We start from the raw sequence: 17,745 nt of genomic DNA, 5'->3' as shown, positions 1-17,745 counted from the left end.
GAGCTCGCTGAAGACTGCAGCATATAGATGAAATTCATCAAGGGTAACAGTAAGTTCCATGACACCACCTGGCTCAACAACTTATCTGTGAAATGAGCATGTAGACAAGCACCTCTGATGAACTCCTCTTTTGGTGTGGTATATTTTTTCCCACCTGTGGGCACCAAGTGGGCTGTTCAATTGGAATCCTATTCACCGAAGAAAGTGCCTGCAGGGCCATTGATTGATTTAATACCCTTGCAACATTATGCCTTCCCATACAATAACAGAAGGACCACCAAACTGATCATGTTTAATGATATTCATGAGGGCATTACATGTTCCCAACTCTTGTTATATGAGGATATGTCCAGTATTATTGAACATGATTGTTTTGCTGGTCCAGGTGTTATGGTGTGGGGAGGCATAATGTTGCAGAGGCATGCTGACATCCAAATCTTAGAGCAAGATACATTCACCAATCATTATGGAATTGTACTCATTCCCAGTGCATATGTTTTCAGGGGTGCATTCAGCCCTCACTTCATTTTACACAGGTGACAATGTGCAACTACATTGAACAGTGTAGGTGGAGGAGAACAGGCAGGCCAGTCCATTCGCCGAATATCCGCTCATTCCAAGAGCTCCTCCACTCTTGGAATGAGAGGACGTTCAGCGAATGGACTGGCCTGTCTATTCTCCTGATTTAAATTTAATCAAGCATGTGTCAGGTGAATTGGGGAGATGTATTGCCACACATCCACATGCACCAAGGACTATACAGAAGTTGTCTACCGCCCTGGTGGAGAAAAGGTGCACCCTGTCGCATGAACTTGTTACCAACCTCGTGGCCAGCATGGGAGCGTGTTTCAGAGCATGTTGCCATCTGTGGTGATTAAACATCCTATTAAGAACCATGCCTGCCTTTTATAATGTCCAGGACACTGTCATTAATTGTGGTGACTTTTGTGCAATTATTATCCTTGAATGAAAATGTTATTTCTGTTCAACTCATTGCACATTTTTTCAGCTATCTTCCATAGTTTACTGTAACAGTACTTTCTATGTATAGTCGTAGTTTCATTGAGCTATGTTACTTGGCACTGACACATCTGTGAAAGATACTTTTATTCTTAGATTTTGCACACAATTGTATATTGTCTGTCCAGTATCTCTGTCAGTGTCCTATGCTTCTTAAGTATAATTTATATTGTTAGACCTGAAATCCTCTTCTGCAATAACTGTCATAGTATCTTTGATGATATGATATAATATTAGTTTCACTTCTGTGATATCATCATGTTCCTCTTTTGTTTCAAGATCTTGAATTGTTTCACTAATTGCAAGTCCAGGATTAGAGACATCCTTGGATGAGAGATCTATAATTATTTGATTTAATGTGTATCTAATGTTGTCTGTATCTTCTTGCAATTCAAGCCTAAAACTCAATTTGTCAATAATATCATCAATCACTGTCAAACCTAAAGATATATCCAACTGGCCTACTTCACTGATGATTGCTGGAAGTAAGTCATGCATGCACTGTCTGATATTATTATCTGTCACATCAGTGGAATCTTCCACACCCTCTGAATTCTTTATTTCTTTAGAATGTTCTGTTGTGGATTGCTTATCTTTTTTAGGGACAGTAAAGCGCTTCAGAACATTCTCCAGAAGATTTTGAACTCCCATGTGATGATCTTCCTTCCCTTCTCTTTCTCCTTCTTTTTCTTCTTCTTCTGTGAATGATTTATCTGACTCTGTCTCTTGATCATTTTGCACTTGGAAGTCTGTTACTTCAGTATTTCCCTTTTTGTCGAGGTATTTCTTCTTTTCATTCTTAGCTGCAGGTGAAAATGGTTCAAACATTTTCTTTTCCTGCTGTGCAGCAGGTAATGGATGGGGTCTTGTTTTCAATTGTAGAAGTTTTATTTCTCTTTTCAGAATATCAGCCTGTTCATTTAGTTGTTTCAATAACTGTGATAATTTCTCACAGTCAGCAGCATATTCTGCCACCTTCTGAAGACAGTCCTCAACCTATAAACATAAAACAAATTAAAACTCTGAATGCATTTCAACCAGTAAGTTTAGACTTGACTAATTGAAATAATACTTTACATGTCTTATTTTTCTGTTTTGAGCTGATGATGTCAATTTATTTTTCTGTTCCTCCAGAACAGTAAGAACATGCAGTTTCTCTGTGTTTTGCTGTCTCGTGAGTGACAAACATTCCTCTTTTTCTCGTATTCTCATCTGTAACAATAACTCATCATTAGAAAAATTGATATAAGGTAACACATTTTGTCCATGCTTCTTTTGCTGTACTTTGGCATGAAAAAAGCCAACTGATTTGTCACACTACCATGTTAAGAATGTTTTACTACATGGGATAAATATTTAGTTACAATGCTCTTGTGTACTTAAGTTCATATCTGAAACTAAGTGTTTTATTAAATATGTCTGTAATCTTAGACATGTTCAGAGTACCAGGTAGAAGGACTGGTGGCACACGTACACACATTCAGAGCACACAGGGACAGGTATAAAGGCATGCGTGTTAACACGTCCAGAGCAGTGAAAGGGTTAGACTACAATGCCAATTGGTTTGGTTACTTGTTGGTATATAATGTTAACACACTAATGTCTAAAAGTAAAGCAACAGCAAGCAGTTGAATAGGCTAGGCTCATAATGTTTCAGTTGATATATACTTTCATTCTGAACAGAATGTAGTCTCCAGATGAAGTTTATAAGACAATACTATAAAGACACAGAGTACTGTAGCAGTTTTGTTAATTGGGCAGTAAAGTATTATTTCAAAGCTTTGAATATGATTCTGAGATACAGGAAACATTCATCATGTACAAAATCACTGCCATAAAGATATATATCTGACCTTGATAGCGTGATAAAACCCACCATCTTCTTAGTTTATAATGGACATAGAAGCTGCTAAAATTATTGAAAAACTATTTCTTAGAAGGCTGACAGACTCTCTAAATAAAGAAAACATAATAAGTGATGCGCCACATGGATTCAGAACTGGGAGATCAACACAGTCAGCTATTTATACCTTCTTAAATGAAATTCTAACTGCAGTAGATAATAAGCAACATGTGTCTGGCATATTTCTTGACCTTAGTAAAGCCTTCGATGTAATTGATCATAATACTCTGTTGCAGAAGCTAGGTAATTATGGAATACGAGGCCCGGCAAACAAGTGGATACATTCATACCTTCACGACCGTCAACAGATCACTCAAAGAAAATATAAAGACATGAAAACACAAAAAAATTGCAATTTTTACAGTAATGCACAAAACATTACAAATGGAGTTCCTCAAGGGCCAGTCCTTGGCCCAATTCTTTTCATTCTTTATGTTAATGATTTGTCAGAAAAAATAACTAAAGGGACAACAGTACTTTTTGCAGGTGACAGGAAAGCCTACAAACAACAGCTACAGGTATAATACAAAATTTGACACAATGGTTCAGAAGAAACAAGCTAATATTACATAATGAAAAAACAGTGACAGTCAATTTCTACAATTCACAGAAACTACATCCTGCAAGACAAATTTTTAAAATTGATGGAAAAACTGTCTCATCTGTGAGCGACACAAAATTTTTAGGTATACATATACAGCAAAACCTAAAATGGGAGACACATCTTAACCATGTAAATAAAAAGCTAAACACACTTATGCACGCAGTAAGAATCCTTGCACAAAATACAAGCCGTGCGTCTGTGATCACAATGTACCGTGGCAGTATTCAGTCACTGCTGATGTAAGGCATTATCTTTTGGGGGAACTCCGTAGGTACAAACAAAACATTTAGGCTAAAGAAAAAGATTGTTAGAATAATAAACCATGCTAAGTACAGAGACTCCTGAAAACCAATATTTAAAAATCTCAGTATACTGCCTCTTCCTTGCTTACATACATGTGAAATACTAAATTTCACAAAAGGAAGTATTTTAAAAGATGGAACTATCTTCAAGTATAACTGTGATTACCACCCTCATGATACTAGGCAGAAGCATTACTTGCATGTCAATACAGTAAGTACAAACATTTGTAAGAGGGGAGTGTATCATACTGGCATAATGCTGTACAATCACATGCCATGCTATTTGAAACATATGCAAAATTTACAAAAGTTTAAAGTGAAACTGAAAGAGTACTTGCTTGACCACTGCTTCTATTCTGTTTCCAAGTTTTTAGAGTGCCGGAAAAGTGTGGTGTAATTGCTCAAATATTCTTAATAAGTCTATTATTTTATTTTATTATATTAAATTTGTCATCAATATTCAACATGTATTGAATAATTTTTAATTATTTATCCTTTCAAAATAACAATGTGTATGATGATGTATATACTGTACCAACCTGACTTGTCCTACATCGTTTGTGCAAAATATGTACCTAAATATGATTTACAGGACCAATAAAGAAATACAAATACAAATTATCCATATCAGAGCTCAATGCAGTTAGTCTGTTTGCCAGATAACCACCCGTCTATTGGAAGGTTGTACTGCACTTCACAGCTTCATCAGGATTGGAGAAATACAATTAATTAAAAGTGGTACAAATATAGGGCACTGCAATCACATGTCCACATTTCTAGAAGGGCAATTGCCACCAATTTTCTTTTCTTTGACTGCCCATCCATATTTAGCAGTTATGTTAATTACCTTCTCACAGGTGGAGATATCCCCCGCATGTAGAGCTTATGAACTGCATCAAAGAAATCATGCTACAACCTTGCTATGGATAAGTGGCAGCTCCTAACTGTCAGCTAGCAGTAACTATATGTTGTGTTTTTTTTATCAACTATGCTGGACTTCTGGACAATGACATATAATAGGAAATTCAATATAGATCACACCATGATGAACAGTCAGGGCAAGATTTCAATGAATGACATATGCAAAATAAGATAATGAAGAACTATGTTGCTAGTCTGGCTCCTTGGCAGTGAGAGACATTACACTTTTTTGCTGCACATATATGGAGGAGTTATAAAATTTTAACCACCAAATTAAAAAAAATTACATAATTACTTTTTGCTTGTTTGCAGGCACATGTCCACAGGCCTGGTACTTAGTGAAATCGCTATGTCACGAATGTCACGACACCATAGCACACTGCTAGGTTGGGGGTGGGGGCCAAATCAAAATGACACAGCTTGTTGATGAAGTGTGTACTATATAGTAATTCATTTTCTGCTTTTGGAGAGGAACACTGGTGCAACAATCCATGTTTGGTTGGTGGAAGTGTATGACAACAATGCAGCATCATACAATATAATGGTTGGGTGGTGTACATTTCCAATGTGGTCAAACAAATATGAATGATGAAGAACAAAGTGACAGACCATGTCTTTGTGAAGAATTGAGAATTGCAAGAGAATTACTAAAAGACCAGCATATCACAATCAAGATAATAGTGGATACAGTGAAAATCAGTCATGGATCAATTTTTAACATCTTTCATGGCATACTGGCATGACAAATGTCCACATCTACTCCCAACCACAAAAAGCCTGTCAACCTACGGCAGCCACAGGAATGTTGTAGATGTTTCAGGGCAATCCAGATGACTTTGTTTCAGTGCAATCCAAATGACTTCTTTACCTGCCTAATCACTACAGACATGTGCTGGGCATGTCATTATGAACCTGGGTCAAAGGAGAAAAGCAAGACTGGAAACTTGTGGATCCTCCACCACTGAAAAAGGTAAAACACCAAACCACCATCATCCAAGATGATGATAAGCATTGTTGGAGACTGCCATGGTGTGACGCAACTAAATTTTCTTCATAAGAGGCAAACTATCTTAGGAGCATGTTTCTGAAATCTCCTGATGAGTTTGTGGAAGGCTGTCATATCAAAGTGTTGTGGGAAGCTCTTCAGGAGGGTATTTTTGCTTAAAAACAACAGCCAACATGATTTTGGACAGGACACCATCAGCTGATTCTTTGGGCTGTGAGATTTTACCTCACTCCTGTATGCTCCTGACATGACATCCAGAAAATCCTTCCTTTTCTCTCAGATGAAGAAACCATTGTGTGTCATCCATTTGCAGACTGACAACAACATGATTTCTGATGTACAGCATGTATGCAGACTTCTACAACCAATGTCATCACGTTAAGGGCAAATACAGGAAAGCAAAACTAAAATAGCAAAGGCTAGTTTTTTTAAGAAGGAGTGAAAGAAAAGTGACATTTCCAACTACTGTAAGAGAAAGGGCCACTGTATGAAGGATGGCAAAAATTGGATTTCTGATAGAAAAAAGCATAAAATATACACAGAAGTAGAAATAGCTGACAAAATTGTAGTGCTTTGCTGATATTTGTTTATTCAGCTGAATCAGATACAGCAACATTGTGGGCCAACAACAGAGTTAAAAGACAACCATAGGTTCAAATTACTTTACAGACTTTACAAAATTTAACAGCCAAATAGTGTAAAGAAACCTTAATAGCTACAGAAAAGGGCACTATTCAATTATTAGCTATAACTGATGGACAGGATATAACGCTGATGGATGTATGCTGTGTTCCACACCTATATAGAAACTTGTTTCGAGTGTCAGCTGATCAGGACTGGAATCCTAATAGTGAATTTAAGTCATCAACGAGAAAGTGTTGGCTTAAAATTGGTGACAAATTAGTGTTGCATGGACCCTGGGAGCCTTTTGGAACGTTGTACAAGGCAGACATTCAAGTCACTTTACTCAAAGAAACCACTGAAGTAAATACCATTGAGCCTGCCCATTCGGCTGTGCAGTCTAACGCACGGCTTTCCGGGTGGAAAGGAGTGCCAGTCCCCAGCACAAACCCGCCTGGTGGATTTGTGTCAAGGTCCAGTGAGCCACCGGTCTGTGGATGATATTTAGGTGGTTTTCCATCTGCCTTGGCAAATGCACGATGGTTCCCCTTATTCCGCCTCAGCTACACTATTTCGGCGATTGCTACGTGAACAAGTTCTCCGCATACGTGTACACCACCATTACTCTACCACGCAAACATAGGGGTTACACTCGTCTGGTGTGAGATATTCCCTGGGGGGCCCACCGGGCCGAACCACACAATAACCATGGGTTCGGTTTGGGGCGGTGGAGGGATGAATTGGACTGCTTTAGTCATCGTGGGGTTGTGGACTACTGCGGCTGCGGCAGGGATGGAGCCTCTCCGTCGTTTCTTGGTCCCCAGTTAACATAACATAAATACCATTGAAGAGACTTCATTATTGCAACTGTATCATGAAAAAGAAATATTAGAAAGGGAATTAGGCATAAACATTCACTTGAGAAAAGAAATTTTGTGACCCATGAATTTATGGCAAAGCATATTATATTCCATTTGGTCACAGTAAGAAGTCAACCAAACCAGGTGAATTAATGTCACCTAATATCTGTGGACTTTTTAATGGCTTCTTTCAAAAGAAGAAATGGTTGTGTTCCTGGACAGTTACACAAAATTTCAGTACTGCTGTTTCATTATCACAGACAACAATCTGAACTTAAGGATATGTTGAAACTTGTTCTTCAACTTTCACAGACAATAGGCCATTCAATCAAAGAGCTACTTACTGACAGTGGTGGAGAATTTCATAGTAAGTTTAGGACTGACTACATGCAACAGGTGTTATTTAGAGTCTAAGAGCATCCTACACACCACAACAGATTGGAGGAAGTGAGCATGAGGTGTGAACTAGAGTTGAAAGGCCTTTCAAGTACCCAAATAAAAAAAAAAAAACTAATTTTCCTCCAGGTCTGAGCAGCATGTGTTGGAACATCACTGTACATTCTAAATCAAAATGCAAAATCATCTGTGCAAGGAATTACTCCTTTTGAGTGTTGGTTGGGTAAGAAGCCAAGAATAAAACATTTACATATAATATGTTCTACATGCTACATCCAAATCCCATTCCAAAGAAAACATAAAATGGACCATGAAGCTGTAAAGAAACGTCTCATGGATATAATGGCCATCAGCATTAAAGAATTTGAGTGAAAGAGAACAGCAGATTTACATGAATTGATGGCAGCTGATGTCTGGGTACCTTTTAACGAACTGATGTACAAGGGTCTAACCACATTCTGCAACCAAGTTTGAAGCTTTTTAAGGCAAGATGAATTTTATTAACAGAGGATGAAAGGAACTGAGACCCATACATCGAACCATGCTTTACAACCAGGTCTGAAGCTTTTCACTTAAATCAAATATTACTAACAGAGGATGAAAGGAGAAGATGTATGATTGAGAATAAAAACTCAGTGCTAAACATTTAATTTGCTGACTATTAAATTTAACAGGTTATGGGCCCAGTTCCAATTAAATTGTTGGAGAACCTTTTTCTGAAGTGCATTAATGGATTTAAGTGTTGAAAAGAGGGCTTTTAAGCATACTAGCAAATACAGTATGAAGTTGAGGTTAAACTGTTATCAACTGAATTTAAAGTACAGTCAGTTCATTTTATTCATATTGGGTCTCCAGCAAGAACATAAAATCATTGTGACACAATATTTGAGTGGTAAGTGAGTAAGCCATCGCACTAAGTTGCCGGAACTGAAATCAAACACTGTGGCAACTCCTTTATACACCACTTGTAGGTCATTGACACCTTATAATAAGTGAAACAAACACCATTGTTGTTTAATGTCAAACAAAACAGAGTTCCAACTCTTACTTAAAGGATACCCTTTATCTCTGTTTATAATATTGTCATATAGCCAGTATTCAGATTCTTTCACTACACAGTCCAAATAAGACAACACAGGAGCAACTACTTTGCATCTCATCATACAATATTATATAGGGTGATGGGGCTCCACACAGCGATTCTGGACCATACAAACTGTTTGTCCAATATAGGCTTTCCTGCAATGGCAGGGAATTTTGTAGATACTGTGCATCCTTCAGTGAGACCAGCATGCTCTAGGCTTAGTAGGTGGACAGAATACATTTTTCATAACATATGTCTTTAAAATTCTTCCTATTTTTTGAAGAAATGCTTCCAAAGAAAGATAAGCAAGCCACTGATTTGCTTATGTCTTTTGTTGGTTCCTTTGAAGGTCCAATCTGTAGAGCACAATGGATCTGATTGTCAGCATAACCATTATGCCTGAACACCTCTTTTAGATGATCCAGTTCTTGTGTCAAACTATCTGCATCTGAGCTTCTTTAAACAATGTATGTAAAATCCCTTTGCATTGATACAATGGATGACAACTTGATACATGAAAATACTGGTCCAAATGCATGGGCTTACAATAAACACTGTGTCCAAATGTGTCATCACCCCTCCTGTAAACCAAGACATCTAAAAATTTTCCATCCTTTTCATCTTCGATAGTGAGCTTAATTTGGGACACAGACAATTAAGGTATATGCACTTTAAACGGTTTATGGATCATCACTGTCAGTTCCACACCTTTCTGGAAGAAACTGATTCTGAATTGTATAACTTGCCTTATCATATAACAGTGAGGTGGCTCACTTGCAGTGAAGTCCTGTTCCACCTTTATGAGCTCTGAAACGATAAAATTGAAGTTTCTCTCACTGAAAAAGATAAAACTGATCCACAGCTGTCAGATCCTATCTGGCTGTGGAAATTGCCATTTTTAATCGACATCACAACTGAACTTGGAACTTCAGGGAAAGAATAACCTCATCTGTGGTCTCTACAGAATCATCAATGGATTTTGGAGAAAGCTCTAAGTGCTTGTAGCAGAACTCGAAGGAGAGAACATCTCATTTTCACAGTTTCAAAGAGTTTTGTGCTACAATCACTGAAGATGCCAACCTTCATTTACTGATACTGAAGAAAATTATTTATAAGTTTTTTGGAGAGATTTCAGATCTTCACAGAAATGAGTGAAATTCTTCTGTTCCGGAATCTTGATGATGTGTCAGTTGAACTACAGTTGCAGCTACCTGATTTGCAACTAAATTACTTGTTCAAAGAAAAGAACAGAGAAGGAAACTTGTATTTTACTGCATCTTAGCTGATGTTGAATTTCAGAAACTGAAAAAATTTGTTGCTGGTATGGCGTCACTGTTCAGCGCAACTTATACCTGTGAGCAAACATTTTCACAAATGAAGTATGTTAAGTCAGAACATTAAATGAGACTGAAAGCAGTTCTCTTGATTGGAGGCAGCAATACCAAACCGAACACATGATATCTTGAAACCCAAATGTCAGTTTCACAAATATCACTACAGTTTTTTGCTACTTAGTTTGTGAGATTAAGATATGTGCACACTATGTATGTCAGATGTAGCTGTTTCTTTTCTAAAGTCGAATAATTGATAACTTTTTTAGTAAATAAACATGTTGCTTGGCCTTGTTTTTTGTGCTTTGAATCTCACTCACCATCAGTAACAAGGAATGCTGACCTTCAATTTTCTTTGACTGTTGCTGTTTTTCGTATTTTTCCCTAGAGCTTTCGTTCTGACTACCAAGTGTTGTACACTGAGACGTTGTCCATGTTCATCATGTTGTAAATTATCCAGCCCACTGAAAAAAGTTTGGTGACCTCTCGTTTACAGTATTTATTGAGACATCTAAAGGTTCCAATTGTGAAGTAAGTTCTCCTGGAATAACAGCAAGCTTGGTATTTCCCTACCTCAATTTCCCTTTCACAGACTTTTTCAAATGACTACTAAACTGACCTAGCACAAGAAGAGAACTCTTTTTCAATAAATTGCTTTTCCTTTTCTCCCATCCTCTGTTAATACACAGTTTCATACCAGACTTGGCCATGAAACCCTTGTCATGTATGTGAACAACAACAGCTGGTGGTATTTCAGGTTTTGGAATTGTTTTTCACTTGTGAAAATGATCATTGTGTTAAGTTTAGTACTGTCAGCACAACATAAAAGGACAACAGTGTAGTGCATTTTTTCATGTGCGCTTATTTCTATAGTTATTAAAAACAAAGATTCCAAGACTTACCAAGCGGGAAAGCGCCGGTAGACAGGCACAATAAATAAAACACACAAACACACACACAGAATTTCTAGCTTTCGCAACCGACAGTTGCTTCTTCAGGAAAGAGGGAAGGAGAGAGAAAGATGAGAGGATGTGGGTTTTAAGGGAGAGGGTAAGGAGTCATTCCAATCCCGGGAGCGGAATGACTTACCTTAGGGGGGAAAAAGGACAGGTGTACACTCGCACACACACACCTATCTATCCGCACATACACAGACACAAGCAGGCATTTGTAAAGGCGGTAACTTGAAATTAGCGAAGGTTGAGGCCTGGCGGATATCGAGAAGAGAGAATATACTGAAGAGCAAGTTCCCATCTCCGGAGTTCGGATAGGGTGGTGTTGGTGGGAAGTATCCAGATAACCCGGACGGTGTAACACTGTGCCAAGATGTGCTGGCCATGCACCAAGGCATGTTTAGCCACAGGGTGATCCTCATTACCAACAACCACTGTCTGCCTGTGTCCATTCATGTGAATGGACAGTTTGTTGCTGGTCATTCCCACATAGAAAGCGTCACAGTGTAGGCAGGTCAGTTGGTAAATCACGTGGGTGCTTTTGGTGGCTCTCCCTTTGATCGTGTACACCTTCCGGGTTACAGGACTGGAGTAGGTGGTGGTGGGAGGGTGCATAGGACAGGTTTTACACCGGGGGCGGTTACAAGGGTAGGAGACAGAGGGTAGGGAAGGTGGTTTGGGGATTTCATAGGGATGAACCAAGAGGTTACGAAGGTTAGGTGGACGGCAGAAAGACACTCTTGGTGGAGTGGGGAGGATTTCATGAAGGATGGATCTCATTTCGGGGCAGGATTTTAGGAAGTCGTATCCCTGCTGGAGAGCCACATTCAGAGACTGATCTAGTCCTGGGAAGTATCCTGTCACAAGTGGGGCACTTTTAGGGTTCTTCTGTGAGAGGTTCTGGGTTTGAGGGGATGAGGAAGTGGCTCTGGTTATTTGCTTCTGTACCAGGTCGGAAGGGTAGTTGCGGGATGCGAAAGCTGTTTTCAGGTTGTTGGTGTAATGGGTCAGGGATTCAGGACTGGAGCAGATTCGTTTGCCACGAAGGCCTAGGCTGTAGGGAAGGGACCATTTGATATGGAATGGGTGGCAGCTGTCATAATGGAGGTACTGTTGCTTGTTGGTGGGTTTGATGTGGACAGATGTGTGAAGCTGGCCATTGGACAAATGGAGGTCAATGTCAAGGAAAGTGGCATGGGATTTGGAGTAGGACCAGGTGAATCTGATGGAACCAAAGGAGTTGAGTTTGGAGAGGAAATTCAGGAGTTGTTCTTCACTGTGAGTCCAGATCATGAAGATGTCTGTAGCAAACTTTGGGTTGGCAGGCTTGGGTAACCAAGAAGGCTTCCTCTAAGCGACCCATAAATAGGTTGGCATACGAGGGGGCCATCCTGGTACCCATGGCTGTTCCCTTTAATTGTTGGTATGTCGGGCTTTCAAAAGTGAAGAAGTTGTGGGTCAGGATGAAGCTGGCTAAGGTGACGAGGAAAGAGGTTTTAGGAAGGGTGGCAGGTGATCGGCGTGAAAGGAAGTGTTCCATTGCAGCGAGGCCCTGGACGTGCGGGATATTTGTGTATAGGGAAGTGGCATCAATGGTTACAAGGATGGTTTCCGGGGGTAACAGACTGGGTAAGGATTCCAGGCGTTCGAGAAAGTGGTTGGTGTCTTTGATGAAGGATGGGAGACTGCATGTAATGGGTTGAAGGTGTTGATCTACGTAGGCAGAGATACGTTCTGTGGGGGCTTGATAACCAGCTACAATGGGGCGGCCGGGATGTTTGGTTTTGTGAATTTTAGGAAGTAGGTAGAAGGTAGGAGTGCAAGGTGTCGGTGGGGTCAGGAGTTAGATGGAGTCAAGTGAAAGGTTTTGTAGGGGGCCTAAGGTTCTGAGGATTCCTTGAAGCTCCGCCTGGACATCAGGAATGGGATTACCATGGCAAACTTTGTATGTAGAGTTGTCTGAAAACTGACGCAGTCCCTCAGCCACATACTCCCGATGATCAAGTACCACGGTCGTGGAACCCTTGTCAGCCGGAAGAATGATGATGGATCGGTCAGCTTTCAGATCACGGATAGCCTGGGCTTCGGCTGTGGTGATGTTGGGAGTAGGATTAAGGTTTTTCAAGAAAGACTGAGATGCGAGGCTGGAAGTGAGAAATTCCTGGAAGGTTTGGAGAGGGTGATTTTGAGGAAGAGGAGGTGGGTCCCGCTGTGATGGAGGACGGAACTGTTCCAGGCAGGGTTCAATTTGGATAGTGTCTTGGGGAGTTGGATCATTAGGAGTGGGATCAGGATTATTTTTCTTCGTGGCAAAGTGATATTTCCAGCAGAGACTACGAGTGTAGGACAGTAAATCTTTGACAAGGGCAGTTTGGTTGAACCTGGGAGTGGGGCTGAAGGTGAGGCCTTTGGATAGGACAGAGGTTTCAGATTGGGAGAGAGGTTTGGAGGAAAGGTTAACTACTGAATTGGGGTGTTGTGGTTCCAGATTGTGTTGACTAGAATTTTGAGGTGTTGGGGGGAGTGGGACTGGAAGTGGGAGATTTTGTAGATGGGAGAGACTGGGTCTGTGTGCAATGAGAGGAGGTTGAGATTTGTTGGAAAGGTTGTGGAGGGTGAGTGAGTTGCCTTTCCGGAGGTGGGAACCAGGAGATTGGATAGTTTTTTGAGGTGGATGGTGGCATGCTGTTCTAATTTGCGGTTGGCCTGTAGGAGGATGCTATGAACAGCCGGTGTGGATGTGGGAGAGGAAAGATTGAGGACTTTGATTTGGGATAGGAGTTGACGGGTGTGTTCATTGGCCGAGTCGATGTATAGGTGAAGGATTAGGCTGGTGAGGGCTATGGATTGTGCAGTTTAGAACTGGTATAAGGACTGATGGAAAGAAGGATTGCAGCCAGAGATGGGAACTTTAAGTGTAAGGCCTTTGGGGGTAATGCCAAATGTCGACAAGCCTGAGTAAATAAAATATGGGAGCGTAATCTGGCTAGGGTGAAGGCATATTTGGGGAGGGAATGTAAATAAAATTTAATGGGGTCATTGTAGGGATGTTGTGAGGTTGACATGGTATTAGAAGGTGGAAAGGGTAATATACTTGGAGAAAGACCTATGTAGTGAACCCATAATTATGGGATTAGAAGACTAATTGCCTCAAAGATTTAGTGAATTGCTTTTGCCTCCCCCTAAGAGTAATATTACTGATTTTTTAAAATATGTGGGAAACAAGGAACAATTTAGGGCAAATTTAGAAAATAATAGGGATTTTGATAATGGGGACCAATTCAGAGTGACTGACAAGTAACTGGAATAAGTAGAATAATACTGGCAAGAACCTTGGTAACTACATAAATAACTGGGAAAGGAGTGGACAGAGAGGGAATAGAAATGGCAGTAGGAATTCTAGAGACAACCCAGAAAACTGAGATTTGTTTCAGGTGGGCAAGAAGCAAAAAAGAGCCACTAGTAAATAGAAACAAAACATCCTGGACTAACATTCAAGTGAGCAGAGATATGGAAGCAGACTGGGAAACTAGACCATGTCTAGTAACAAAAAGAACGTATGTCCAGTGGAATTGATCACATCACATTAGATGAAATAGATCAAATGGTAGAACAAACAGAGGAAATGGAAGAGTACTCGATGGTCCAGCATAAGAAACACAACCAAAAAACATCAGGATGCCATGAAAAAAACGTGAACCATTGCAGAAATCAAAGCAGATCAAATGTCTTGATTTATGGATCAATAGTGAGGATAGAGAACAACTCACCAGCCAAGCATTTGAGGACAATGCAGTTCAAATAGCTCTGAGCACTATGGGACTCAACTGCTATGGTCATTAGTCCCCTAGAACTTAGAACTACTTAAACCTAACTAACCTAAGGACATCACACACATCCATGCCCGAGGCAGGATTCGAACCTGCGACCGTAGCAGTCGCACGGTTCCGGACTGCGCGCCTAGAACCGCGAGACCACCGCGGCCGGCGACAGTGCAGTGATTCAAGTAATAGTTCAAGTGATAACAAAGGTAGTAAAGAAATGGATAGCAGTGAAGAGAATGAGAAAGAAGAAATATCTGAATTTGTTTATGACGATAAAGGGAATATGATAAAGTAAAAAGAGAATAAATGGAGCAAGCAAACAGAGAAAATGTGAGAAATAGTTGGGGATAGTGAAGAAATAAATGGGTGAAGAGTGTCATGCTAGTTGTCATTTAATAGTAACTGAAAGTGGAAAAAAAGAGCTACTGAGGATTTGTTATATTAAGGAGACACCATGATAAGTGTTAATGAGGTGCGGCATCCTGTTATAATGGCTAATATTTCAAGAATACCTGTTTAAAGTTTACTAGATAGTGATAATGTAATAAATTGACTACCGAAATTGTTTCTTTACTCTGTTAAACATAACAGTGATATTGTAGTTATGCACCTGTCAGGGATGAGAATTGTGCACAATGCCATAGGGAAAATTTCTAAGAGCGGAATCTGGTGCTTAGTTATTGGCTTGTAAATTCTTAGTGATACCTAAACTCACAATCAATGTTATTTTGAGTGCAGAGTTTTTACAGAAGGTGAATATTGATTTTGACAGTGAAAAATTTAATTTTGAGAATAATGGAAATGCATATGAAATGGTATTTTTGGAAAAATTGGATACTGAGCCACATAATGAAATAGATTTGTCACTGAGACACTTAACTATTGGAACTGATGCAAGTAGGACTAAAGATGAACAAGTACAGGTGGATATAAATGGCAGTGTGTGAAATTCTGAAGGTATTTCATATGAACAAAAGAATGAGTGTTCTCAGAGAAGCTGGGATTAGTAAAAGATTCTGAATGTAGACTACAGTTTAAAGAATATGATTTTTTTTTTTCCAGAAACCTTTTATTATTCCATTTTCCAAGTCAGAAGCTGTTAGAAAAGAAATACACTCCTGGAAATAGAAAAAGAACACATTGACACCGGTGTGTCAGACCCACCATACTTGCTCCGGACACTGCGAGAGGGCTGTACAAGCAATGATCACACGCATGGCACAGCGGACACACCAGGAACCACGGTGTTGGCCGTCAAATGGCGCTAGCTGCGCAGCATTTGTGCACCACCGCCGTCAGTGTCAGCCAGTTTGCCGTGGCATACGGAGCTCCATCACAGTCTTTAACACTGGTAGCATGCTGCAACAGCGTGGACGTGAACCGTATGTGCAGTTGACGGACTTTGAGGGAGGGCATATAGTGGGCATGAGGGAGGCCGGATGGACGTACCGCCGAATTGCTCAACACGTGGGGCGTGAGGTCTCCACAGTACATCGATGTTGTCGCCAGTGGTCGGCGGAAGGTGCACGTGCCTGTCGACCTGGGACCGGACCGCAGCGCCGCACGGATGCACGCCAAGACCGTAGGATCCTACGCAGTGCCGTAGGGGACCGCACCGCCACTTCCCAGCAAATTAGGGACACTGTTGCTCCTGGGGTATCGGCGAGGACCATTCGCAACTGTCTCCATGAAGCCGGGCTACGGGCCCGCACACCGTTAGGCCGTCTTCCGCTCACGCCCCAACATCGTGCAGCCCGCCTCCAGTGGTGTCGCGACAGGCGTGAACGGAGGGACGAATGGAGACGTGTCGTCTTCAGCGATGAGAGTCGCTTCTGCCTTGTTGCCAATGATGGTCGTATGCGTGTTTGGCGCCGTGCAGGTGAGCGCCACAATCAGGACTGCATACGACCAAGGCACACAGGGCCAACACCCGGCATCATGGTGTGGGGAGCGATCTCCTACACTGGCCGTACACCTCTGGTGATCGTCGAGGGGACACTGAATAGTGCACAGTACATCCAACCCATCGTTCTACCATTCCTAGACCGGCAAGGGAACTTGCTGTTCCAACAGGACAATGCACGTCCGCATGTATCCCGTGCCACCCAACGTGCTCTAGAAGGTGTAAGTCAACTACCCTGGCCAGCAAGATCTCCGGATCTGTCCCCCATTGAGAATGTTTGGGACTGGATGAAGCGTCGTCTCACGCGGTCTGCACATCCAGCATGAACGCTGGTCCAACTGAGGCGCCAGGTGGAAATGGCATGGCAAGCCGTTCCACAGGACTACATCCAGCATCTCTACGATCGTCTCTATGGGAGAATAGCAGCCTGCATTGCTGCGAAAGGTGGATATACACTGTACTAGTGCCGACATTGTGCATGCTCTGTTGCCTGTGTCTATGTGCCTGTGGTTCTGTCAGTGTGATCATGTGATGTATCTGACCCCAGGAATGTGTCAATAAAGTTTCCCCTTCCTGGAACAATGAATTCACGGTGTTCTTATTTCAATTTCCAGGAGCGTAGAAAAAAATGCTCAAAAGGAGAATAATTGAACAGTCAAATTACAGACATAATAAGCATACGATGCTTGTTAAAAAAAAGAATGAAGGTGAAGGAGTTGTCCTAAATGCAAGAAAACTGATTAGAATAATTCTGAGAGAGAGTTACCAACCAGCTAAAATTGATGAAATTGTACAAAAATTCCATGGCTCTAAATTTTTGACTTCCAGTGACATAACTTGTGGTTACTGGAATGTTAAATTGTCAAAGGAATCTACACCCTGCACAGCTCCTTTACGTAAAGGCAGATGTTACCAATACTGTGTGGTGCCTTTTGGTTTAAATTTGTTCGTTTGTGTTTTCTATTCCAGTTCCTGTCGACATGTATCAATTTCACCTAATCTACTCACATCTGCCAT

General features: G+C 40.9%; 1 protein-coding gene across 1 annotated transcript; it reads right to left on the bottom strand.

Moving 5' to 3' along the window:
• Nucleotides 1-1,173: 1,173 nt before the first annotated feature.
• LOC126278879 (uncharacterized) lies at nt 1,174-17,745 on the bottom strand. The gene is made up of 3 exons (XM_049979154.1): nt 17,737-17,745; nt 2,098-2,232; nt 1,174-2,016 (listed from the first exon to the last, which is right to left on the bottom strand). Exons 1-3 carry the CDS (start codon nt 17,743-17,745, stop codon nt 1,174-1,176), a joined length of 987 nt encoding a protein of 328 aa, XP_049835111.1.

The sequence above is a fragment of the Schistocerca gregaria genome, chromosome 6 (genome assembly GCF_023897955.1).
Source record: "Schistocerca gregaria isolate iqSchGreg1 chromosome 6, iqSchGreg1.2, whole genome shotgun sequence".
Lineage (NCBI taxonomy): Eukaryota > Metazoa > Arthropoda > Insecta > Orthoptera > Acrididae > Schistocerca > Schistocerca gregaria.
This window is presented reverse-complemented; position numbering and strand designations above follow the sequence as displayed.

Coding starts and splice junctions, on each gene's coding strand:
- LOC126278879 (XM_049979154.1), bottom strand. Junction 2,017..2,097: donor AAAACAGAAAAATAAGACAT/GTAAAGTATTAT, acceptor TTATGTTTATAG/GTTGAGGACTGTCTTCAGAA.